Genomic DNA, 26369 nt, shown 5'->3' on the forward strand with positions numbered 1-26369 from the left:
CACATTCAGTGTATAATTTGTGTAAAGCATTTGATCAGTAGATAATGGGCTAGCACATTCAGTGTATAATTTGTATAAGGCATTTGATAAGTAGATAATGGGCTAGCACATTCAGTGTATAATTTGTGTAAGGCATTTGATAAGTAGATAATGGGCTAGCACATTCAGTGTATAATTTGTGTAAGGCACTTGATAAGTAGATAATGGGCTAGCACATTCAGTGTATAATTTGTGTAAGGCATTTGATAAGTAGATAATGGGCTAACACATTCAGTGTATAATTTGTGTAAGGCATTTGATCATTAAGACAATATATCAATAATGCAAATTACAACAGACAGACATCTAATTTAAACTGAAGAATCATGCCATTGGATGTAAGGAGATGATTGCAATGATTTAATTAAATGATATTAGGAATTAAAGTTCATGCAAACATGTACCAGTTTTATAAATTAAATGTTCATTTTAGCAAACCTTGTTCTTTACCTACAGGAAAATTATTAGTTTCACAATGAAAATTCTTAAAACTGTTACAATCTTTTTAAAATTATATGCATCAATTGATCATAATATATATATATATATATATATATATATATATATATATATATATATATATATATATCTATATATATATATATATATATCTTGAGCCATTGTAACTTCTGAACATTTTCCATACAAGATATACATGTAAAACTAAGACTGAGAATCATAAAAAAGCAACTCTTTACAGGTTTTTTTGTAGGCAGTGTAAGTCGTTGTGGTTTTTGTTTCTCAAGTGAGAACTGAATCAATTTTTTTGTTGCTGATGATTGAACTAACTGTATGAAAGAACAAGCTGGACAAAATTATCCCAAGTCTGAGAGATTTTTAGCTTAAAGTGCTACCTTTGATTCCTGCAAAAATAAATCATGGAATCATACTTGTACATAATTTAGCAGTAAATGGTTGCCAAGATTAAAGTTAACAAAACCATAAAATGTATAAAAATTGATATCCTCGTGCATTACAAGTTATCTACTCTTTCAGAAAATATGTTTATTCATGTTTATATGTTAGCAGACCTTCAACAGCAATTATTCAAGCCATTCTGTGTGAAAGGAGACAACTTGTACCAGTGTATCTGAATGTATATGTATTTAATACATACTACAGTTATGTCCCTTTGACAATTTGACTCGTATACAACTTCATACCATGTCTAGATGTGAATTGAGTTCCATAAAAAAAGAGCATGAACCATATAAGCAGCTCTATTGGCCATAATGCAATTAAACATGATTACAGGAAGCAGGCTAAATGCACAATTCTAAAGGTTTTGAATGTACTACAAAATTATGCCGACTTTTTTTGGGGGGGTGGTTGGGTATTGGTATTTATATGATATAAATGAATTTAAACAACTGTCAAAGTATGAGGTGTAGTTATCCTTCAAGATATTTTAAAGTTATTAAGAAATAATGATCCATATCTCTTTTGAGTAAAATAAAATGTTTGGTAAATAATAAATATGGTGATTGTTAGTCATGATGTTTCACCCATGGGTTACAAGAAACATTTTAGTGAACATCTTAAGAAACAAGCATTTGTATGATTTCGTGTAATTTGTCACTACTACTCTTTAAAGCAATGTTTTTTTAATTTACTCACCTGTAATGTTTTACAAAGGTTCACTACTAATCTTTGTACGAATCCTGTATGTACTTATCTATAATACCCTGTATATAGTTTATACTAGCCACAGATCATTGTCTAGTTTTAATAGCATTGTTGTCTAAAGATACCATAACTTGCAGACTTTTTACACCATATACATGTAATTGCTTTAGGTTCCATGGAAGATTGGTCAGCTGACCAAATGAGCTTCTTCTTTAAATGAAGTCATTCTTCTAATTGTGGTGCCTATGTCAAGGGAGGTAAACTACTGCAATTCAGATCAACATATGCTAGAGTTATGTCCCTTATAACACTGAAGGCACCCAATAAATCTAGGCTACATCTCCCACAAAAAAGTACACCTGCAGTTACAAGTAATAAACTTCATACAGCACTTGTACAAAATCTCAAAGACTCATGAAGCCATTAGATGTAAAAAGGTAATCAAATTGAGCCCTGAAGCCATTACATTAAGTAACTAATATTAAATCACTAGCCATTCCATTAGTAAAATTACCTGATGCAAACTGACACTTGTCAATCATATCAACTCACTTATATATTTTTTAGTCTTCTCCATTTTCTGTTTTACATGTAAAAATGTTTCAGATGTTTAAGTTACAAAACTCAGTGGTGTACAGGAATACACAGATCGGAAGGCACATACTGATTTTATATGAATGTAAATATTAATGTCAGCAATACATGGACTGTCTGGTGGACATTTTAAACTAGCCCCCACCCTCGCATGATTTCAAGACTCGCAAGTATGCAGCACTTTGACCAATTAAGTTACTGCAATGTGTACAAAAGACACATAATAGAATTGTACTGTTTACATTCTGTCTTTAACCTGAGGCCCCTTTTTGATAAACAAAATTACACTCACCTTAATTGTTAAATAGTATGCCATCAGATCTGTAGGACTGCTGTAACTGATAACCCAACTTTGTGAATGCAAATGTAATGAATGAGAAATAAAATGGTATTTACAATATTTTGAGGTCTATGTAGAGTTATCACCTGGTGACATTGGATGGTATTTACAATATTTTGAGGTCTATGTAGAGTTATCACCTAGTGACATGGTATTTACAATATTTTGAGGTCTATGGAGAGTTATCACCTGGTGACATTGGACGGTATTTACAATATTTTGAGGTTTATGTAGAGTTCTCATCTGGTGACATTGGATGGTATTTACAATATTTTGAGGTCTATGTAGAGTTATCACCTCGTGACATTGGATGGTATTTACAATATTTTGAGGTCTATGGAGGGTTATCACCTGGTGACATTGGACGGTATTTACAATATTTTGAGGTCTCTGGAGAGTTATCACCTGGTGACATTGGATGGTATTTACAATATTTTGAGGTCTATGTAGAGTTATCATCTGGTGAAATTACAGACATTGCCACTAAGAGCAACATATTTACTCACTTACAGGCTGAGACAAACTGCAAGCAACAAAGATTCATAATGTAATTGCAGACCATGGTATATCAATAATTTTTTTACTGATTACTCCTATCAAACTGCACAGATCCAGATCTGCAAAATAGAAAACAACAGCAGATCTTGGTTTGTGCATTTTGCAGTTTTACTGGGTTGATAAATGAGTATGTACAGTAATCATATTACTACATAAAGAATATACATGTAAGCATGTTGTCACAGTCAAAATTGAGTCACCTAGCACAAAAACTCGAGTGACTGGTTTTCTATATTTTTTAGACCGTACTATATCCTTTGTAATTTTATTATAGGACAGTAATTATCAAAACATATGTACTGGAGAAAATTCACTTAGAAAATCTGCCCCAAAATCTTACTAAAATAAGAAGCACTGATTTTTCAACCCCTACTCAATCCCACTAGCACCACCACCATAATGTTGCACATACTCCTAAAAGAATTTTATAATCTTGGCCACAATGTCATAAATACTTTTATTCTTCTTTCTCTGACTTGTTTTCCTCTTGGCATTCAATAAAAAAAATCCAAAGACGCAAGGAAATGAGTAAAAGTTTTGCATAAAGTGTGTGTGTGTGTGTAAATAAATCCAAAGATGCAAGGAAATGAGTAAATGATTTGCATAAAGTGTGTGCATGTGTAAATAAATCCAAAGACACAAAGAGTCAAGTAAAAGATCTGCATAAGATGTGGATCTTACTCTCACCTGTGCAGATAATACCATCAATGAAGTCACCATTTATGTGCTTGAAAATTGGTACCAAAAAGTGAATTATTTCACGTTACAGATCCATTTTCATATTAAAAGCTTCTTAGCACTTCTGCTGGTCATGACAGTCATTAAATAATTACGATTTTCATCGATGCAAGTCACTGCCTAATTATCATGCTCACTGATGTAAGAGGCTTTGCCCAACTACAGTGCTTCAGCTATCATGTAATTACTTTCCTGGCTTAGTTCTCTCTCGAAATGACAAAATACAATCACATTTGGACAAATACAATTGGCAAGTGCTTCCGGTAGTATGGTTATAACCATTTATTGTGCAATGTGTGTCAGTAAATCAAAAGAATTTCTACCTGAGCTGCAAATCTAGAAATTTACTACATTTGTAAGTGGACCTTTCCAACAACTTGCATTGTTCAATCAGCCTAATTAGGGATTATGAATCAAAATAAGGACAATTAAACAGCAGTAAAATATTCAAATCTGAGCCCATGTAAGAAGCTCCAACTTGCATCCCAAATATTATAATGCATTAAAATTTTCCTTTTTGGATGTCCCAACAAATATAGTATATACAGAAAGAGAACATTTTTAGTTATGTGGGTTTAAAATGAAAGGCTATACATGGTATCCAATATGGAGGAAGAACCACAAACCCACAGGAAGCTACTCATACCCAGTTGTCCAATCCAAGACTCTAACCCACTTGGACAGATGTGAGATGTGAGTGATCTTTCAAGTTGAGTGCCTTCAACCACTTAGCCACCTGAAGGTAAGTGATCTGTCAATTTGAGTGCCTTCAACCACTTAGCCACCTGAAGGTGAGTGATCTGTCAATTTGAGTGCCTTCAACCACTTTGCCACCTGAAGGTGAGTGATCTGTCAAGTTGAGTGCCTTCAACCACTTAGCCACCTGAAGGTGAGTGATCTGTCAATTTGAGTGCCTTCAACCACTTTGCCACCTGAAGGTGAGTGAACTGTCAAGTTGAGTGCCTTCAACCACTTAGCCACCTAAAGGTAAGTGATCTGTCAAGTTGAGTGCCTTCAACCACTTAGCCACCTGAAGGTGAGTGAACTGTCAAGTTGAGTGCCTTCAACCACTTTGCCACCTGAAGGTGAGTGAACTGTCAAGTTGAGTGCCTTCAACCACTTAGCCACCTGCATGTACGTGATCTGTCAAGTTGAGTGCCTTCAACCACTTAGCTACCTGAAGATGAGTGATCTGTCAAGTTGAGTGCCTTTAACCACTTAACCACTTGAAGGTGAGTGAGCTGTCAAGTTGAGTGCCTTCAACCACTTAGCTACCTGAAGGTGAGTGATCTGTCAAGTTGAGTGCCTTTAACCACTTAGCTACCTGAAGGTAAGTGATCTGTCAAGTTGAGTGCCTTGAACCACTTATCCACATGAAGATGAGGTGTTGAAGTGCTATGCTAAATTATACATGCAGCAAGCATATGTGTCAAGTTATCAATATGGACCATTGCAGCTATCCTTTGTTATTGTATTATAACATACATAATCAACTTATCAAAATGGACCAGTGTAGCCATCCTCCTTTATTTTATTATAACATACATAATCAACTTATCAAAATGGACCAGTGTAGCAATCCTTCATTATTGTATTATAACATAGATAAACAAATTATCAAAATGTACCATTGTAACCATCCTTCTTTATTTTATTATAATATGTGTAATCAACTTATCAAAATGGACCAGTGTTGCCATCCTTCTTTATTTTATTATATTATGTGTAATCAACTTATCAAAATGGACCAGTGTAGCCATCCTTTGTTATTTTATTATAATATGTGTAATCAACTTATCAAAATGGACCAGTGTTGCCATCCTTCTTTATTTTATTATAATATACATAATCAACTTATCAAAATGGACCAGTGTAGCAATCCTTCATTATTGTATTATAACATAGATAAACAAATTATCAAAATGTACCATTGTAACCATCCTTCTTTATTTTATTATAATATGTGTAATCAACTTATCAAAATGGACCAGTGTTGCCATCCTTCTTTATTTTATTATAATATGTGTAATCAACTTATCAAAATGGACCAGTGTTGCCATCCTTCTTTATTTTATTATAATATGTGTAATCAACTTATCAAAATGGACCAGTGTAGCCATCCTTCTTTATTTTATTATAATATGTGTAATCAACTTATCAAAATGGACCAGTGTTGCCATCCTTCTTTATTTTATTATAATATGTGTAATCAACTTATCAAAATGGACCAGTGTAGCCATCCTTTGTTATTTTATTATAATATGTGTAATCAACTTATCAAAATGGACCAGTGTTGCCATCCTTCTTTATTTTATTATAATATACATAATCAACTTATCAAAATGGACCAGTGTAGCAATCCTTCATTACTGTATTATAACATAGATAAACAAATTATCAAAATGTACCATTGTAACCATCCTTCTTTATTTTATTATAATATGTGTAATCAACTTATCAAAATGGACCAGTGTTGCCATCCTTCTTTATTTTATTATAATATGTGTAATCAACTTATCAAAATGGACCAGTGTTGCCATCCTTCTTTATTTTATTATAATATGTGTAATCAACTTATCAAAATGGACCAGTGTAGCCATCCTTTGTTATTTTATTATAATATGTGTAATCAACTTATCAAAATGGACCAGTGTAGCAATCCTTCATTATTGTATTATAACACAGATAAACAAATTATCAAAATGTACCATTGTAACCATCCTTCTTTATTTTATTATAACATATATAATCAACTTATCAAAATGGACCAGTGTAGCCATCCTTTGTTATTTTATTATAATATGTGTAATCAACTTATCAAAATGGACCAGTGTAGCAATCCTTCTTTATTTTATTATAACATATACAATCAACTTATCAAAATGGACCAGTGTAGCCATCCTTTGTTATTTTATTATAATATGTGTAATCAACTTATCAAAATGGACCAGTGTAGCCATCCTTTGTTATTTTATTATAATATATGTAATCAACTTATCAAAATGGACCAGTGTAGCAATCCTTTGTTATTTTATTATAATATGTGTAATCAACTTATCAAAATGGACCAGTGTAGCCATCCTTTGTTATTTTATTATAATATGTGTAATCAACTTATCAAAATGGACCAGTGTAGCCATCCTTCTTTATTTTATTATAACATATATAATCAACTTATCAAAATGGACCAGTGTAGCCATCCTTCTTTATTTTATTATAATATGTGTAATCAACTTATCAAAATGGACCAGTGTTGCCATCCTTCTTTATTTTATTATAATATGTGTAATCAACTTATCAAAATGGACCAGTGTAGCCATCCTTTGTTATTTTATTATAATATGTGTAATCAACTTATCAAAATGGACCAGTGTAGCCATCCTTTGTTATTTTATTATAATATGTGTAATCAACTTATCAAAATGGACCAGTGTAGCCATCCTTTGTTATTTTATTATAATATGTGTAATCAACTTATCAAAATGGACCAGTGTAGCCATCCTTTGTTATTTTATTATAATATGTGTAATCAACTTATCAAAATGGACCAGTATTGCCATCCTTCATTATTTTATTATAATATACAAAACATATCAAAATCTACCAATGTAGCCATCCTTTATTATTTTATTATAAAATACAAAATGAACAAATCAAAATGGACCAGTGTAGCCATCCTTATTTATTTTATTCTAATACAGATCATTTTATAGTGTGCATATAAGGGTTAGTGTTAAAGTGCATTTATAGAATGGACATCTACATCACTGTATCAACAAAATCAAGACTGGCCTATGCAACAAACACAAGAGCAACCTATCAAATATAATCCTTTCATCCAAGGTATCTTGTTAGAGCTGACCACTGTAGCTATTTTATACACTAGTTTATCAAATCTGACCAGTTAAGCGTATCAAAACCAATCACTGCAGTTATTACCCACATATCAGTCTATAAAAATTGACCACTGCAGCCATCACATAACAACCTAACACTGAAATCATCTCCATGCTGCCTTAATGAGAATAACATATGGATAGTGGCCTCTGCAGCCATCAATTTATTAACAAAAGTTAACATCATCACAAGTATTAATACTATCATTGCTTTCAAGCAGCCATAACATGTCTTAGCTATTAAAACTGATAGACTTAATCAAATTGATCAGTCTATTTAAAATGAGCCCTGCATCAATCACAAGAATAAAGTTATTCAAAACTAATTCCCAATCACAAGTATTAATTTATGAAAATTTACACTGGCAGAGAGTATATAAAAACTTATAAAGCTAGTCACAACCTATAAAAACTGACCACTGAAACCACCCCATGTACAAACCTATTATGACTGACCCCTGCAGCCATAATATATAACAAATTAATAGTACTGACCCAACAGCCATTATATATAAAAGGTTAATTATATTGACTCCTGTAGCCATCACATGTATCAATTTCACAGTATGCACCCCTGTAACCATTGTAACAACAGTACTGACCCCTGCAAGCATCATACATAATAATTTAATAGTACATGTAGTGACCAGTGCAGCCATCACATATAACAAGTTAATAGTATTGACCCTTGCAGCCATCATACATAACAAGTTAATAGTATTGATCCCTGTAGCCGTTACATATCACATATAACAAATTAGTAGTATTGATCCCTGTAGCCATTACATATCACATATAACAAGTTAATAGCATTGAGTGGCCGAGTGGTCTAAAGCGCTCTCCATTATGGATCACTGCCATCTCACCTCTGTCTGTGTGGGTTTGAGTCTTGAATTCAGCCAATGTGGGTATGTGAGAAAGCTTGCCAGTAGTTTCTCATGGGTCGGTGGTTCTTTCCGGGGATTTCCTGGGTTCTTCCTCCACCATTAATACTGGCCACCATGTATAACCTATCGTGTGCTGAAAAATGACGTTACACCCTACAACAACAACAATAGCATTGACCCCTGTAGCCATCACATATCACATATAACAAGTTAATAATATTGACCCCTGCATCCATCACATATCACATATAATGAGTTAACAGTATTGACCCTGTAGCCATCATATGTAACAAGTTAATAGTATTGACTCCTGTAGCCATCATATATAACAAGTTAATAGCATTGAACCCAGCAGTCATCACATATCACATATAATGAGTTAACAGTATTGACCCCTGTAGCTATCACATATCACATATAACAAGTTCATAGTATTGACTCCTGCAGCCATTATACATAACAATTTAATAGTATTGACCCCCTAGCCATTACATATCACATGACAAGTTAATAATATTGACCCTGTAGCCATTACATATCACATATGACAAGTTAATAATATTGACCCTGTAGCCATTACATATCACATATGACAAGTTAATAATATTGACCCTGTAGCCATTACATATCACATATGACAAGTTAATAATATTGACCCTGTAACCATTGCATATAACAAGCTAACAGTATTGACCCTGTAGCCATCACATGTAACATATTAACAGTATTGATCCCTGCAGCCATCATACATACAAAGTTAATAGTATAGTTTTTTATATTGACTTCTGCAGCCATCACATGTAACAAATTAGTACTGACTCATGTAGCCATTATATGTAACAAGTTCATGATACTGACTTCTGCAGCCATCACATGTAACAAGTTATTTATCTTGACTCCTGCTGCCATCACATGTAACAAGTTCATTATATTGACTCTTGCAGCCATCCCATGTAACAAGTTCATTATACTGACTCCTGCAGCCATTATAAGTAACAACAGTATTGACCCTTGCAAACATCACATGTAACAATTTAACAGTATTGACCTCTGAATCCATCAAATTTAACAAGTTGATAGTATTGACCCCTGCAGCCATAACATGAAACAAGTTGACAGTATTGACTCCTGCAGCAACGATATGTAACAAGTTAATTATATTGACTCCTGCAGCCATCACATGTAAAAAGTTAATTATATTGACTCCTGCAGCCATTATATGTAACAAGTTAATAGTAAATGCCCCTGTAGCCATTATATGTAGCAAGTTCAGTATACTGACTTCTGCAGCCATTACATGCAACAAGTTATTTATCTTGACTCCTGCTGCCATCACATGTAACAAGTTCATTATCTTGACTCCTGCTGCCATCACATGTAACAAGTTCATTATCTTAACTCCTGCTGCCATCACATGTAACAAGTTCATTATCTTGACTCCTGCTTCCATCACATGTAACAAGTTCATTATATTGACTCCTGCTGCCATCACATGTAACAATTTCATTATACTGACTCCTGAAGCCATTATAAGTAACACTGCAACCATCACATGTAACAATTTAACAGTATTGACCTCTGAATCCATCAAATTTAACAAGTTGATAGTATTGACTCCTGCAGCCATGATATGTAATATGTTAATTATATTGACTATTGCAACCATTGCATGTAACAATTTAACAGTACTGACTCCTGTTGTGATTATGTGCAACAAGTTAATAGTGTTGGCCCCTGCAGCCATCATATGCAACAAGTTAATAGTATTGACACATGTTGCCATCAAATTAAGCAGCTTAATTATATCAACTCCTGCAGCCATCACATAAAACAAGTCAATAGTATTGACGCATGCAGTCATCACATGTAGCACGTTAATAAATCTAACCCTTATAGCCATAAAATTTAACAAGTTAATAGCACTGACTCCTGCAGCAATCACATGTAACAAGTTAATAGTCACATAATGAAATTGCAGATCTGGGTCTCTGCAGTTGTTTTCTAAGAGTAATCAGTAGAATAAGCAGCCTAGACCCTGATCTGCAGGCACATTATGCTCTGGCAGATCAGGATGTTTGTTATTTGCAGTTTAACTCGACTTAAGAGTGAGTTGATATGGTAGTTTCTGAGCCAATTTATGTATGTTGCTAGTGAGCTATCATTGTCTAAAACTGTTTTGTTTCTTATTATTATGACTGCTCCAGTGGCCTAGTCATAACAAAGACTTGCAAAAATGGTACTAACAACTGCCTCGCTAGGTGCTCAGCAATAAGAGGTTAGTGCTAGGATTGGTTGGCCTGGTGTCAGGATAATGTGACTAGGTGGGACATAATGCTACATGTCTGCGGCATGTTGCCCCAGTGCTAGACATCACTATAAACTGCCACACTGTAGACATCATAGTGATGTGACTGAAAAATTGTTAAAGCTATGTTAAAAATCCTAATCAGACACACACACACACACACACTCTTATTATTATTGTATGCTGGAGTCCCATCTGATCCATTAGCAATGAAGTACTTAAATTAACCAGCAGCCATGTGTATTAACTTATCAAAACTTGCCTAAACAATCATCATGTTTAATACTGTGGCCTCATTAATGTCTATAGGACACATGGTACTAATGTTAATAACGTTAAGTTATGGATTAGGAAAAATAATCTTTTGAGAGCTTATCCTAGTTGTAAGTGAAAATAGAGACATTGTTTTTATTGATGGAATTTCAGTCCTTTAACAGTCTTGAGTTTGGAACACTCATTACTAAAATTAGCACCTTACTCTTTGGTGCAGAATTGAAAGCACATGCTTCAAACACATGCAGGTCCAGAAAATACCATGGTTCATATCTTTTCCTCTACACTGAAGCTAACATCCAGGTTTCATCTATACTGATAAATATAGGTTTGATCATGAGCACTCAGAATTTTAAGTTATTGAATTTTTAATATCATGGTGTTTGCATAGGTTTACTATGGGAACTGAATTAGTACCGTGAGTCCTATAGGACACATAATACTAATGGTATGGAAAATTGGGAACCAGCCTGGAAATGGGTGAACATAAAATAGAGTATATATGGGTTAGGCTGACTAGGATTGGTTAATAATGTAAGTTATGGTGTAGGAAAAAGAATCTTTTGAGAGCTTATCCTAGTTGTAAGTGAAAGAAATAGAGACATAGTTTTATTGATGGAATTTCAGTCCTTTAACAGTCTTGAGTTTGGAACACTCATTACTAAAATTAGCACCTGACTCTTTGGTGCGGAATTGAAATCACATGTTTCAAACACATGTAGGTCCAGAAAATGCTACAGCTCATATCCTTTTCTCAACACAGAAGCTGATATCCAGGTTTCATCTATACTGATAAATATAGGCTTGATCATGAGCACTCAAAAATTTTAAATTATTGAATTGTTAATATCATGGGGTTTGCATAGGTTTACTATGGGAACTGAATATGTAAGCCTAACGTGAGTCCTACAGACCAACAGTCCTGTAGGATACCAATTGTCATGGATTTTGTTGCTGTACCAAACCACAAATCTAAAGACCCAATGAAATATCAGCCATGTGTGATGCAGATGCCCACCTCCCATCTCTAAATGACACAATCTGAGTGATGTACAAATATATTTGATGAATTAACTTCATTACTGTAATCTTGGAACAAAATAATAGCTTTTATTCATTGTTTTATTTCAACCATTTAGGAATGAAAAGAATTACAAAGTACATTATACTGTTTAAATGCTTGTGTATGAATATGGTATCTGGTAATTTCTACTCTCTAGCTGAAATTAATATCATGGGATCAATAAGCATAGAGAGAAATACAAAAAGCAGAAAGTATCCAAACACTACTATTAGTAAAAATGAAATAAAGAATAATAAAGTATACTATGAAATTAGATTTAATACTTATTCAACAAATGTCCCCAAAAATGAGAGCAAAAAAGGAAACCTTATTGCACACTTATACCAACTACACATTAGTCTACAATATTTTTATCAAACCCTCCATGTGAGATGGAAACCAAAGCAATAACAAGCAACTTGTCTGTTGTCGGCAGATAGATGTGCAGACAAATGGACAATCAGACAGACAGAGACAGACAGACAGACAGACAGACATAAGCATGGGGGCAACAAAACACTATTCCTGTTCTTCACTTTAAGTGTGGGGATAATAAGCAAGTCTGACAAATTAAATAAAGATGGAATCTACTTTCCAAAAGTGGATTATAGTTAAGTTGGCTTGACATTTCCCAAAGTGTACTGGTGACATTTTTAAGTCATCCAAACTCTGGATGTCATTAAGAGCTGACACAAAATGGATCACAGACTCTAAGTAAGAAGTTAACCCTAATCAGTGCCACAAGAGCACAAATAAAGGTTGAAGGGCATGATTATTGTCATCAAATATTAGAGGTCTCAAAAAGAATGGGACAAAGCAACTAAACCTTCTGGCACTAAAAAGTTGCAGCCATGGCTCTAAAACAATTTAGTACTAATTCCTCCTTGAATGAGACTTCAATCTTACGATTGAAAAAGATACATAACTCCCTCAATATAAAACCGTTCATAATAGCATAGTTAATGTTATAAGTCAAGCTTGATCATGGATTTCATTTCATTGTGAGGTTGTAAGAATTATATGAAACATATACTTCAATTTTAAAGGGGTATCACAATGAGGTGTATGATTAATGATTACCAAAGACAGCATTATAAATAGGGAATACTGTATAAATACTTCAATTCTAAAGGGGTCTCACTATGAGGTGTATGAAAAATGACTACCACATACAGCAATATAATGAGGGAATGCTGTATAATTACTTCAATTCTAAATAGGTCTCACTATGAATGAGGTGTATGAAAAATGACATCGCATACAGAAGTATAATGAGGGAATACTGTATAATTACTTCAATTCTAAAGGGGTCTCACTATGAGGTGTATGAAAAATGACTACCACAGGCAGCATTATAATGAGGGAATACAATATGGTGATCTTCCTGCTGGATATTGGTTAAATCCTATACTTTCTGATAATTTTACTTCTGTACAGCCTCATAATTAAAAAAAAATAATTGCCACCAGTTTAAAATACTATATTAGATTATGAGAAGGAACAAATTAATGGAATCTAAAGACATATTTGATTGTCCAGCCGCATTGTTACTCCAATATATTTTTAATTTAGGCAGTAACTGTAGTATCTGTCAGATTGACAAAACTATAAAAACTGAATGAGTAGTGTGGGTGAAATAAAATAACCACTGATATGTAGCATTCCCTCACAACAGGACCCCTTATTATACCACAGTTCATTTAACAAGGCAGTATATTTCATGGCTTTCATTGACAATGCACATATTTAGGCATGTTTATGTCAATGTGTATTTTGTGTAATTATATATAAGAGGCCCCGAGTGGCCAAGTGGTCTAAAGCACTCTCTGTTACGGATCACTGCAATCTCACCTCTGTCTGCGTGGGTTCGAGTCTCGGATTCAGCCAGTGTGGCTATGTGAGAAAGCTTGCCACTAGCTTCTCATGGGTCGGTGGTTCTTTCCAGGGGTTTTTCCCGGGTTCTTCCTCCACCATTAATACTGACCACCATGTATAGCTTATATGAAAAATGGCATTAAACCCTACAACAACAACAATTATATATATATATACACATACACATATACAAGGAATGGAAGGACAGTGAAATTTCTACAGGTATCCAGTCTCCAACTGGGAACTACCTGGTTGGGTAGATTTTTTTTACTGTGTTGGGCTTCTTCAATTCCATTTGTCTGATTTCCCCACCCCCACCCTTTCTTACCTACATTTTTGTCAAACCCAGCTGGATCCAGGTGGCTGGACCGGTTACCTGTCCATCCTAAATATATCAGTGTATCCCCTAGTGGTGCAAGATTTTGCATCAAAAATTGACTTCGTGTCAGAACTGAGGGGGTCAGATTGTGTAAGATACAAATCTTGGTGTCAAAACTAGGGTCAAATTATAAATTTGTTGATCCTGATGCACAAATGAAGGTAAGGGAAATTATATATATATATATATATATATATATATATATATATATATATATATATATATATATATATATATATATATATATAAAGAATACAAGTCATATGGAGAATAACAATTCTTCAAGTGCATTGGATCCAGGAAGGGATCACGTGTGTCAGGGATTGATTAAGATAAATGCAACAAACTGACAACAAACAGTGCAAAACTAGTATCTAACTAGCCTGAGTGCTTTCGACTCTTTAATGAGTCTTTTTCAAAGGCAAATACAAAACATAGACAAGACAAACAAATAAAACAGAAAAACAGTTATGTTTGCAAAACTTAACATGGCTGTTTCTACAGAAATTAAACCTTTTAACTTTATTATGTTTCAACTAGTTTATTTCAGTCTGTTGCTGATACCATAAAACATTTGTAGTGACCTAGAAATTGATGAGCCATAACAACATCTGATACTTTACGTAAATTTATGTAAGCGCAAATTATATCCCAGATATTTAATTGTTATAGAAGTCATAGGCTATTAATATACAGGCTTATATATATATATATATATATATATATGTATATATGTGTGTGTGTGTGTGTGTGTGTTTTTGTGTGTGTGTATGTGTGTGTGTGTGTGTGTTTTTGTGTGTGTGTGTGTGTTTTTGTGTGTGTGTATGTGTGTGTGTGTGTATTCAAAATTCAAGACAGAAGTAAAATCACATAGAACTAGAGGTGCAGCATCTTTTACATATTTTGAGTTAAGACCTAGGGGTCCGTCATGCAATAGCAATGGTAAGTGTCGTTGAATATAATCATTCAAAACTGCTTCAAGCACGGGCTTATCATCCTACAGATACGGCATTTTGATACATCTTTGTGCTCTGGTAAATAACATCTAAATACAAGATATATAAGCATAGCTATGGTGGTATTTAATGTATTATTAGAGTCAAAACTAATAATTTAATATTCAAATCAGAATACTTTTTCACAAATATGTGAATAATATTCTGGTATTCAAATATTCATTTGTTTACCTAATAATTATTGACATATAAAACAAAAATCAGCATTCAACCATGCTGACCACAGGCACTGCTTTCCACCAGTAACACAAAGGGAAAACTATTGGTAAAATCCACTCCACTTCTTTAATCACCAAATGGTCACGCGTATGGTTCAAAATCTGACTCAAAGCCGATTCAATGCTAATGTTTTTTTAATGCTGGCATGTTCAACCACTCATAACTAATATCAGCATAACAGAGATTTCCAATTTTTCCCTCCGTGTGTAATTTAGGACACTACTTATTATTTGATGCACTGTTACATTAAGTTTCTCAGTTGCTTTTTACCAGTCAACTTGTATCCAATTTTGAGGGTATCCATTTCAGTTATATCATGCAGCCAATATGCCACTCAATTCTAATTGGTGGTTATTTAATTTATCCTCAACTAAAAGAGTAGTATCAACCAATACAACCAATCAGAATTGAAGGTGGGATGACACAAAAATCATGTTATAAAAAATGGGCCATAAAATGTTGGTATACAACATGGGTGATATTAAATCAACAAATCGTTTCAGCAGTTAGTAACTTAAAATTGAAATTATACAACATCTACATGGAGCTGTACCAGAAGATTTTCGGGATCTAGTCAGGTCTTATTCAACAATTTACCTGGAGTTCATATCAACATCATACAGAAACCTTAATCAGCTGAAACCAAGAACATGGCAATTTAAGAAAAGCTTCCAGTACTCTGGTACAGTTTTTTAGAATGAGCTTTGATTGCATGTAAAATCTGCATAAAATAAACTACTTGAACTTGAGTCTTGCAATCAGCCAATCAGAATAGTTGTTATAATAGTAAAGTCACTTGCTGTTGGTTGATTACAAATCTCAAGCTCAGAGCCTCACACTCTTTAGTCTAGTGATCTTACGATTTTGTTATTTGGTGATAACCGTTACTAGATGACTGAACATATCTTACCAGTAGTAAATCCTATCATTCAAGCAGCATTTTCTCAGTGAAAGCTAGATTTTATATAATAGGTTTATTTGGGGAGGGGTTGATTCTGAAAATAATGATACAAAAAATGAACATCTAACATTGATATAAATGCCTGCTGAAATGATCTGATTTCTGATGCTGAGTACATTCAATCAAATAAAGCCTCATAAAATATTCACCATCAACATTCCATACAAACTTGGATGCCATAGCAAGAAAAATCAATCTCATCTCATGAACCTTTATAAATAAAATGTTATCACAATATGGTGGAGACATGGAAATTCCTCAAAGCCCCCAATATAAATTGTTTATATCTAAATTGTTTATGTCAGGTTTGAGGCCCCAATATTAACAGTTTATCCCAAGGGAATGAATTTTTCCCTGTCTCCGACTAATACTGGTGAGCGTTTTTCTTTCCAACTCATTTGTTTTTGTCGAAACTGAAACTTATAAGAACACTTATAAAAACACTACGCCTCTGGATTGGTAGATTGTAACATAGTGGTTTATCTGTCAATGACACCTATACAGATGACTTGATATGTTGCATGTATTATCGGTTCTCTTAACCCATCTGGTTATTTTATATTAAGCATGGAAATACAATACACATTTTGTAGCAAGACATCAACTCTGTTTGTCTCATAAAGCCCATTACAAGACTATCTTTTAGTTTCAAAACCCACAGTACCATACAAGATACCATAGGTACCATACAAGCATTCTCAGATGCATTTTCTTATATCAACATATATACATCCTCTCAACCAATACGTGAAGTGTATCTTATTCACTGCTGATTAGAGGTGCATGATATTACCTGTATACCAGTTTATCATGGTATGTTTTCTCCGGAGGCAAGTACCATGATAAAAAAACAGTACCTCAGCAGTTTCCATCAGTCTGGAATGCATGGAATTTCCTGAGTAATCGTGTTAAGACTTATTAACAGCATGGTTTCATTTTTCATAATAGAATAATTTAGAAAAGTATGTTTTTACAAAACTAGTTGTCTTTGTCACAAATTAATTTTGAATATTACTAATATAATTACATTTATGATCCTTTAATCTCATGTTTGATGCATGTCATGTATGTCAGCCAAATGAGATGTTGTGAAAATTATTTGGGTTTAATCCAACATTTGGAAACAAAAGTGAATTAAAAAAATACATCATTTTTTAAATACATGTCGTTATTTTCAAGTGCATTTTAATGTGTTGACAGATGGAAATAATTTTAAAAAAACATGTCAGCACCTGCCCCAGAAATATTAAATTGTTGGTCCCTAATATAACTGCAGTATACTGTGGTAAGTATTGCAGTATGTTTAGAAACACTCTGGTATACATCAGTATGACATTTTTTTGCAACCAGCTCTAATGTTGATACAGTACTTATCTGCCATAAATTTCTGTTCCAATCTAACATGTTTGTAGACCATATATCTCCATGGAGACCGTTTACAACAAAGGCTAACAAAAGTTACTCATGCATGCTCAAACAACAAAAATCAAATATACAAGTTGCATTTATCCTAGATAAATATGAGTTAACACCCTCTCTGCCATTCTGACTTAAATATACACAGTCAAAGATGGCAGCTCATCTGTTTTGGTTTTTATACAAGACATAATATTGCTAGAGAATGACAAGTCATCGTATAAACTTTATGAACGTAGCTGTACATTTTTAAAAAATAATGTCAAGCCCCACTCTCTTCCAAAATTTTTCATCAAATATGGTTCAATATTTTCAAGATACCATTTACATAATTCAAGCTCGCAATATTACCAATAACATATTGCTCATCTTTTCACAGCAATTAACATGGTGTCCAATACTAGCCCTAGTTGCTCTTCTGGTCAAAACAAGTTTCCTACAGATCATATGTAACTGGCATAAATTTCTACCATGCAAGTATGACAAAATTTTCAAGAGCCACTCAAATGCAAGAATTTCTATCTAGTAGGCAAGAAAACTGATGTTTCATAGTACATAAGCACCAAAAAGGCAACTGTATACAGTTGTCCATGTGGTTCTTATTGATGTTAGTCCACATCTATCATATATTAAATGATGTGCAAGAATTTCACAAGTTATTTTTCCTCTGGTTTTAATCTATCTCAAATCCTCATGCACAGGAAGGAAACAAGATTTCCATTATTTCACTCAACATAGCAAACAAGTTTAAATACGAAGAGAATGCATTATTCTTATGACACATGGCAATGTATCAGATAAAAATGAATGTGTCTCATTTCAGGGCCATAGTAATTTAAACCCAATTTTTGTTTTTTCATCTCTGTAAACATTTAACCCATCATTTTGAATACTGACTTAGAATCAGCTAAAGTAAGCTGTTTCTTTGCTATACTGAAAAAGGTACCAGTAATCTGTAATAATACCAGTTATTCAAGGTTCTTGTCAGTGGTATTTGTGTGAGAAAAATTTAAAACTTTTTTCCGTGATATTCACCTCCAGCACTCATCTTTTAATTTTTGTAGGCATGGTGCCTCAGTGATTAGTGTGGAATGTTACAAAAGTCAGATTGGGCCCATCTACTGTTACAATACAATCAGACTGTGTCCATCACCTTGGTGTATGCATGAACAAGGCACTTTATTCCAATCTTTATAAATCTTTCTGTGCTGCTACGCTAAAAAACACCGATTCAAAACTAGATCTTTTGATCTTCAAACTGGTATGCAAGAGCCATTCTATGCATTGTTCCAAACTGAAAATATAGGAGAGGAATCTATCTCCCCCAATTTGAAAAAAGCAGGTGAAATTTAATGAAGAAATGAAGGTAGGTCTTAGAAATAAACTCAAGATTTTTGTTCATTTTGCAGCAAGATTTTTCCAAAATTAGCAGGAATCACCACTACACACTATAACACATTCTATTTAAGATGAAACTTTCACATCTGAATGCACTTAAAGTGTATGGAGTGTGAACATATTCAACAACATAATTGAAAATCTCGAGTTCAATTCCTCAAAGTTCCATAAATTGATTTTTCTTTCTAACAAACAATGATTATGACAATACTAGTCATTTCTCAAGGTAAAATAATTTTCAACACAAATTCTGATGCTAGTGGTACCACATTTAAAAGCAATTGATTTTCTTGTTGTTTTGTTCAGCACTGCACTGCACAGCACTTTTTGAGTTCTTCTGCTTGGATTTTAATTTGGATGGAAACCATGCATTTCTTTCATTTGCACTATTGATATTCAGCTTCCGAATGCACATCTTACAAGATCAGCACACTCTAAGTGATTCATCCAAGCTTGATTTGGATCAATTAATCGTATCCCATAGTTATTTTTCCGTTTTTGATTAAATGGCAATCATATTATACAACGGTTCATAGTCACGTTATAAACAATCATCTTAGCCATCAGGTATGTTTTCTCCGCAATGAGAGAGACAATAAATTGACTGGGATTATTTCTGTGGAAGATTTGAAAAGAGGCATAAAAAAAATCATGAAATTACACGTGCAATCAATACGGTCTTACAGCAACATATTTTCCCCCAGAGAAATAAGAAAACAATTTGAGGATTCTGAATAAATGAAATCTAGCACAGGAGACAATAAATTACAATATAGCAGTCATTTTTAGCAAACATAAATTTGATGAATTTTTTTTAAAAATGGGGATGTTAATTTTGGTTATTTATATATAAGTGATTGTGGGCCTTGATAGGTTTTAACATTTTAGGTGGTAGACATTGATAAGATTATCATGAACCCACTCATTAATGGTTAAATCGTCACAACTTTCTCAACTGCTAAAAATTAATACTATATGGTACTTTTAAATCTTCATTCAAATCAGAACTGCTGCAGGTAAATAAATGAAATCATATGGAAATATGAGTCAAGTCACAGGATTAAAGGAAATGCTATGCAAATAATAGTCAAGTCACATGATTATGCACTAGAAGATTATTAATTCAGAAACTATTAAAATCAGTCTCTTATATAACAAATATGAAAGGGTATCACATGGCATTTCTAAAAATTCCTTCCATGAAATAAACTCAGATTGGTCACTGATACACCATACAAAGTCTGTCTTAAAAGACATCTCCATATATAAATTACCTGTTCTTAAAGGACAACATTTATGAGCCCCTCAATGCTTAATTTCACCTACATAATAAGGTCATATAATAATGTTTCCCTAATTTCTCTACCACAGTTGTCCCCCTCTAAATGATTCCATTTCCTTCTGTGATCAAAATGCAACCTTTTGAAATTTTATAAGGAGGAAGGAGAAGGGGGTGGGGTGGGTAAATTGTAATCAATATAGTATTTTCTTTCCAAGAATAGTGGTCCTTCCTGAGAGAGGGCCTGTCAACACAGGATACACTATACAGTGAAACCTAGCAATCTCTACTGCATGCATATCTGTGTATTGGGTACATGTTCATATGGACAACAGTTATTAATCTTTACTTACAGGCAATTTTACTTACATTTTCAACCTTTACATAAATGACAGTATCCATAAAGAGCAACATTTTGTGGTCCCATGAGTGTCCTTTATACACAGAGTTCACTATACTTATGGATAAATTCAATACTGTGCCATGTATTATTATCTTCATCACTCTTACTGTTTTCTGGAAGAACAGTAACATTGCAAAATCTAACGCAGCAAATACAGTCAGTTTTGTGGGTATTATTCATCCCTGACTTCTCCTAAAAATCAGTGAAAAAATTGTCAACTATCATTAAAATAAATGAACGCATCAGACTCAGTATATGCTCTACTCAAATTCTTCCACAAAAAGAATTCCTTTTTGGGAAAAAAGTGACATTTTCATGATAAAACAATTTTCTTTTAAGAACTAAGTGAAATACAGCTATAACAGAAGTCTGCTAGATAAAACAATTTTCTTTTCAGAACTTGGTAAAACACAGCTATAATCGAAGTTTACTAGATTAGTTAATTTTCTTTCAGGAACTAAGTGAAACATAGCTATAGTGGAAGCCTGCTTGATAAAACAATTTTCTTTTAAGAACTTAGTGAAACACAGCAATAATAAAGCCTGCAACCAGAATTTTTTAGGTCAATATTCTATTAGCACTGAAAACATCTACTTCTTGTAGACGGTTTAAGTCCGTAGTTGCAAGCCATGGTCAACAATCTGCTACGCTCTTTTATCACCTGTCTTGAGATTTTGTCATTTTTCATGAATACACATAAACAAAATTACATCATCAACAATGCAACATAACAATCTTCAATACATTAATTAAAGTACCCATATTACTGAACATTAAGTGTCTGTGTTTGAAAGAAAAAATTCATAAATATTAATATCAATATTACATGTTTGTATTCATTAAAATGGTACACTCTTAAAATTCTGTAAAATAGCACACGCTAGTCTTCATTATACTGGTACACTATTAAAATTCTGTACAACAGTACATGCTTGTATTCATTATACTCTAGTACACTATTAAAATTCTGCACAATAGCACATGCTAGTCTTCATTATACTGGTACACTATTAAAATTCTGTACAACAGTACATGCTTGTATTCATTATACTCTGGTACACTCTTAAAATTCTGTACAATAGCACACTCTAGTCTTCATTATACTGGTACACTATTAAAATTCTGTACAACAGTACATGCTTGTATTCATTATACTCTAGTACACTATTAAAATTCTGCACAATAGCACATGCTAGTCTTCATTATACTGGTACACTATTAAAATTCTGTACAACAGTACATGCTTGTATTCATTATACTCTGGTACACTCTTAAAATTCTGTACAATAGCACATGCTAGTCTTCATTATACTGGTACACTATTAAAATTCTGTACAACAGTACATGCTTGTATTCATTATACTCTGGTACACTCTTAAAATTCTGTACAATAGCACACTCTAGTCTTCATTATACTGGTACACTATTAAAATTCTGTACAACAGTACATGCTTGTATTCATTATACTCTAGTACACTATTAAAATTCTGCACAATAGCACATGCTAGTCTTCATTATACTGGTATACTATTAAAATTCTGTACAACAGTACATGCTTGTATTCATTATACTCTAGTACACTATTAAAATTCTGCACAATAGCACATACTAGTCTTCATTATACTGGTATACTATTAAAATTCTGTACAACAGTACATGCTTGTATTCATTATGATGGTACACTCTTAAAATTCTGTACAATAGCACATGCTTGTATTCATTATACTGGTACACTATTAAAATTCTGTACAACAGTACATGCTTGTATTCATTATACTCTGGTACACTCTTAAAATTCTGTACAATAGCACACTCTAGTCTTCATTATACTGGTACACTATTAAAATTCTGTACAACAGTACATGCTTGTATTCATTATACTCTAGTACACTATTAAAATTCTGCACAATAGCACATGCTAGTCTTCATTATACTGGTATACTATTAAAATTCTGTACAACAGTACATGCTTGTATTCATTATGATGGTACACTCTTAAAATTCTGTACAATAGCACATGCTTGTATTCATTATACGGGTACACTATTAAAATTCTGTACAACAGTACATGCTTGTATTCATTATACTCTGGTACACTCTTAAAATTCTGTACAATAGCACACTCTAGTCTTCATTATACTGGTATACTATTAAAATTCTGTACACCAGAAAACTGAAGTATTTACTGTTAGTTTATGGTTGTACCTATCAAGTTCATACTAATGTTTCAATATTTCCTATACAAATAAAGAATTCTGGTAATACATTCTGGTGTCAAGGTTTTTGTTTCTGTAAAACTATGTCAGTCTTTTCCTTGAGTACATGTACCACCACTGGTGATAAGTGTTGTAACCAGCCATCAATTACATATTTATTATACTTTATTAGTTTCAACTCTCTGGAAGTTCATGAGCTGTGGAAAGATCATGTTGCATAATCTGTTTGAGTAAAGTATTTATTGACAGAATCAATAGATTAAAACCCAACAAGTCTCAATCAGTGCTAGAAAGTATATATATATATATCAAAGTGATGTAGATTATAATAATGACTGAAAACTGCTGACTGATACCAGTTCTAATGCTGATATTGTTTCATAATGTAAATACATTTATTGTCATGAATGTGAGAATGCGCATCATCAAAATGATATACAGCTATACACATTATATAATTCCGAAAATCTGACATATTCAGGAATTTTATTGTGGAAAACCAACATTTCTAATGATATTCTAGGTAAAAATAAAAAAATGACTACATCTAAAATGTGTTTATCATGGGGAAAACTGCTATTGAAGAAATATGAGATGACAAAAGCTTGTGAAACTCTCATCTCAGAGATGGTGAATCCTGCACTTTGAGCTAACTGGAAAAGTAAAAAGAAAAATAATAACCCAAATACCTGTTGATGACTTTATATCACACAACTGAATCTACTTTACTGAGGATATGAATTGCTGTGTCTTCGTTTTTATGTGTCACAAAGTGGTATGAGGAGTTATGGAGGATGTCACCTATTTTTTATCACTGACTGTTGACCTCATCATGAGGTAGTCCATCAGATAATATGGATAATAAAAGCATTTTTACAGCTTGATGTTTCTCATTTCAAATACATGTATCTGTTTTTCTAGTATGGGTAAAGCATTACTTAGTTTAAGTTCCCATTGAATGATCAACAACATAGAAACTAGCTGATGTCATGAAAGAGCACAATAACAAATGTGACCAGTTCAGCAACGAGGGTGATTAGGTATGTATGAAGAAACGTTTTACGGCACCTGAACACATAAGAGGCTTTATGGCACCAACTAAAGGTAAAGTTAGAAAAATATGAAATGAAACACAAAGAAATTTAACAAGATGAACCCTTCCAGATAAGTGTAAACATGAATTACAGCAAGACAAAATACCAAATGTAAAGCTGGTTTGCTCCATGAATTAAAAGATAAAAGATGAAGATAATAAATATAAAATCATAAAAAACATTGTCAAAGAATAAGAAAGTTTGCCAAATCATTAGAAAACAAATACAAATTAAGTATCATCCAAAAAGGCATGTGATATTGTGCACTTTCTGTACAGAATATCTGGTAAAATACCAAAGTGTAAGTGGTACTTTACTCACTGATGGCTGTGATTTTACCAGCATCAGTGAAATGGAGACAAGATCTGTAAAAGATCCTTCAGATTACTGAAATTTTTACTTAATGAGTAAATATGTTTTCCTGGTCATCCTGAATATCAATGAACAAAACAAAATCCTAATGTCAAGCCCTGTATCAGGTAGGTATGATATCACATGTTTAATATCAAGCCCTGTATCAGGTAGGTATGATATCACATGTTTAATATCAAGCCCTGTATCAGCTAGGTATGAGTCACATGTTTAATATCAAGCCCTGTATCAGGTAGGTATGATATCACATGTTTAATATCAAGCCCTGTATCAGCTAGGTATGAGTCACATGTTTAATATCAAGCCCTGTATCAGGTAGGCATGATATCACATGTTTAATATCAAGCCCTGTATCAGGTAGGTATGATATCACATGTTTAATATCAAGCCCTGTATCAGCTAGGTATGAGTCACATGTTTAATATCAAGCCCTGTATCAGGTAGGTATGATATCACATGTTTACTATCATGCCCTGTATCAGGTAGGTATGATATCACATGTTTAATTGCAACCCCTGTATCAGGTACATCGATGTCAAATGTTTGATTACAAGCCCTGTATCAGATAGATTGATATTACATATTTAATATCAAGCCCTGTATCAGATAGATTGATATTACATATTTAATTTCAAGCCCTGTATCAGGTAGATTCACAATGCATGTTTAATAGATACACATAGTTCATTACTGAAGGGTACCATATTTATAGCTGCTTATATGTCAAGTCCAACTGTAAATTGCACTCATCAGATATGCCACTACATAATGCATCAGCAGAACAAAAGATGCAGACACTGATCTGCTGGTACATTATGTGATGGCAGATTGGGGTCTATGTTGTTTGCAACTGGGTTGACTTATAAGTGAGTAAAAGTGGCAATTGTGAAAATTCTACCTGCCGCATTATTATCACAATATCAGCTACAAGGCATAATCTTATGGTGATTGTGATATACAATTTTCAGCTGCAATATATGTAAGATACCCACTACTTCACATTATGCAAAAATCCTGAAATCAAATTTTTTATTACAAATGCACACACAAAGAATATCAATCCTACCGTATGGTCTTTCTTGTAACAACTGGACTGCTAGCGCTGAACCCTTGATTGTTTTGAGCACGGTCTTCCCAGTGGCGAGACTGAAGTTGGCGGACATCTGTTTCATCTGTGTCCAGGACTACTATAGGGTTGTAATCTGTGCTCTCTATTGTTTCATCTTCCTCCTCATCCACAGATTTCTTGGAGCCAAAACACCAGCTACACAGCATGAAGAAAGCCATCAGAATGACAAGAGAGGCCATAACACCTGCCACAATCAGACCAATCTCAACAATCTCCATGGCTGAAAAGAAATTGCATAAGATTCATTTAAGGTGTTGATCAAGAACCATAAATACAAAGTTACAGTTTTTACA

The 26369-nt window shown here is 33.4% G+C and overlaps 1 protein-coding gene across 3 annotated transcripts in view; it reads right to left on the reverse strand.

Annotated features, from left to right (window-relative positions):
* The window catches only part of LOC149786411 (synaptotagmin-7-like), a 555714-nt gene that overhangs the window by 339305 nt on the left and 190040 nt on the right, over nt 1-26369 (reverse strand). For all 3 annotated transcript variants that reach the window (XM_089976842.1, XM_089976843.1, XM_089976841.1), the window contains exon 2: nt 26014-26296. In XM_089976842.1, coding sequence (XP_089832968.1) covers nt 26014-26294 — 281 coding nt within the window. In that variant the 5' untranslated portion in view covers nt 26295-26296. The remainder of the gene's footprint in view (nt 1-26013; nt 26297-26369) is intronic.

Source organism: Sinohyriopsis cumingii, chromosome 12, assembly GCF_028554795.1.
Source record: "Sinohyriopsis cumingii isolate HCF-2022 chromosome 12, ASM2855479v2, whole genome shotgun sequence".
NCBI classification, from domain to species: domain Eukaryota; kingdom Metazoa; phylum Mollusca; class Bivalvia; order Unionida; family Unionidae; genus Sinohyriopsis; species Sinohyriopsis cumingii.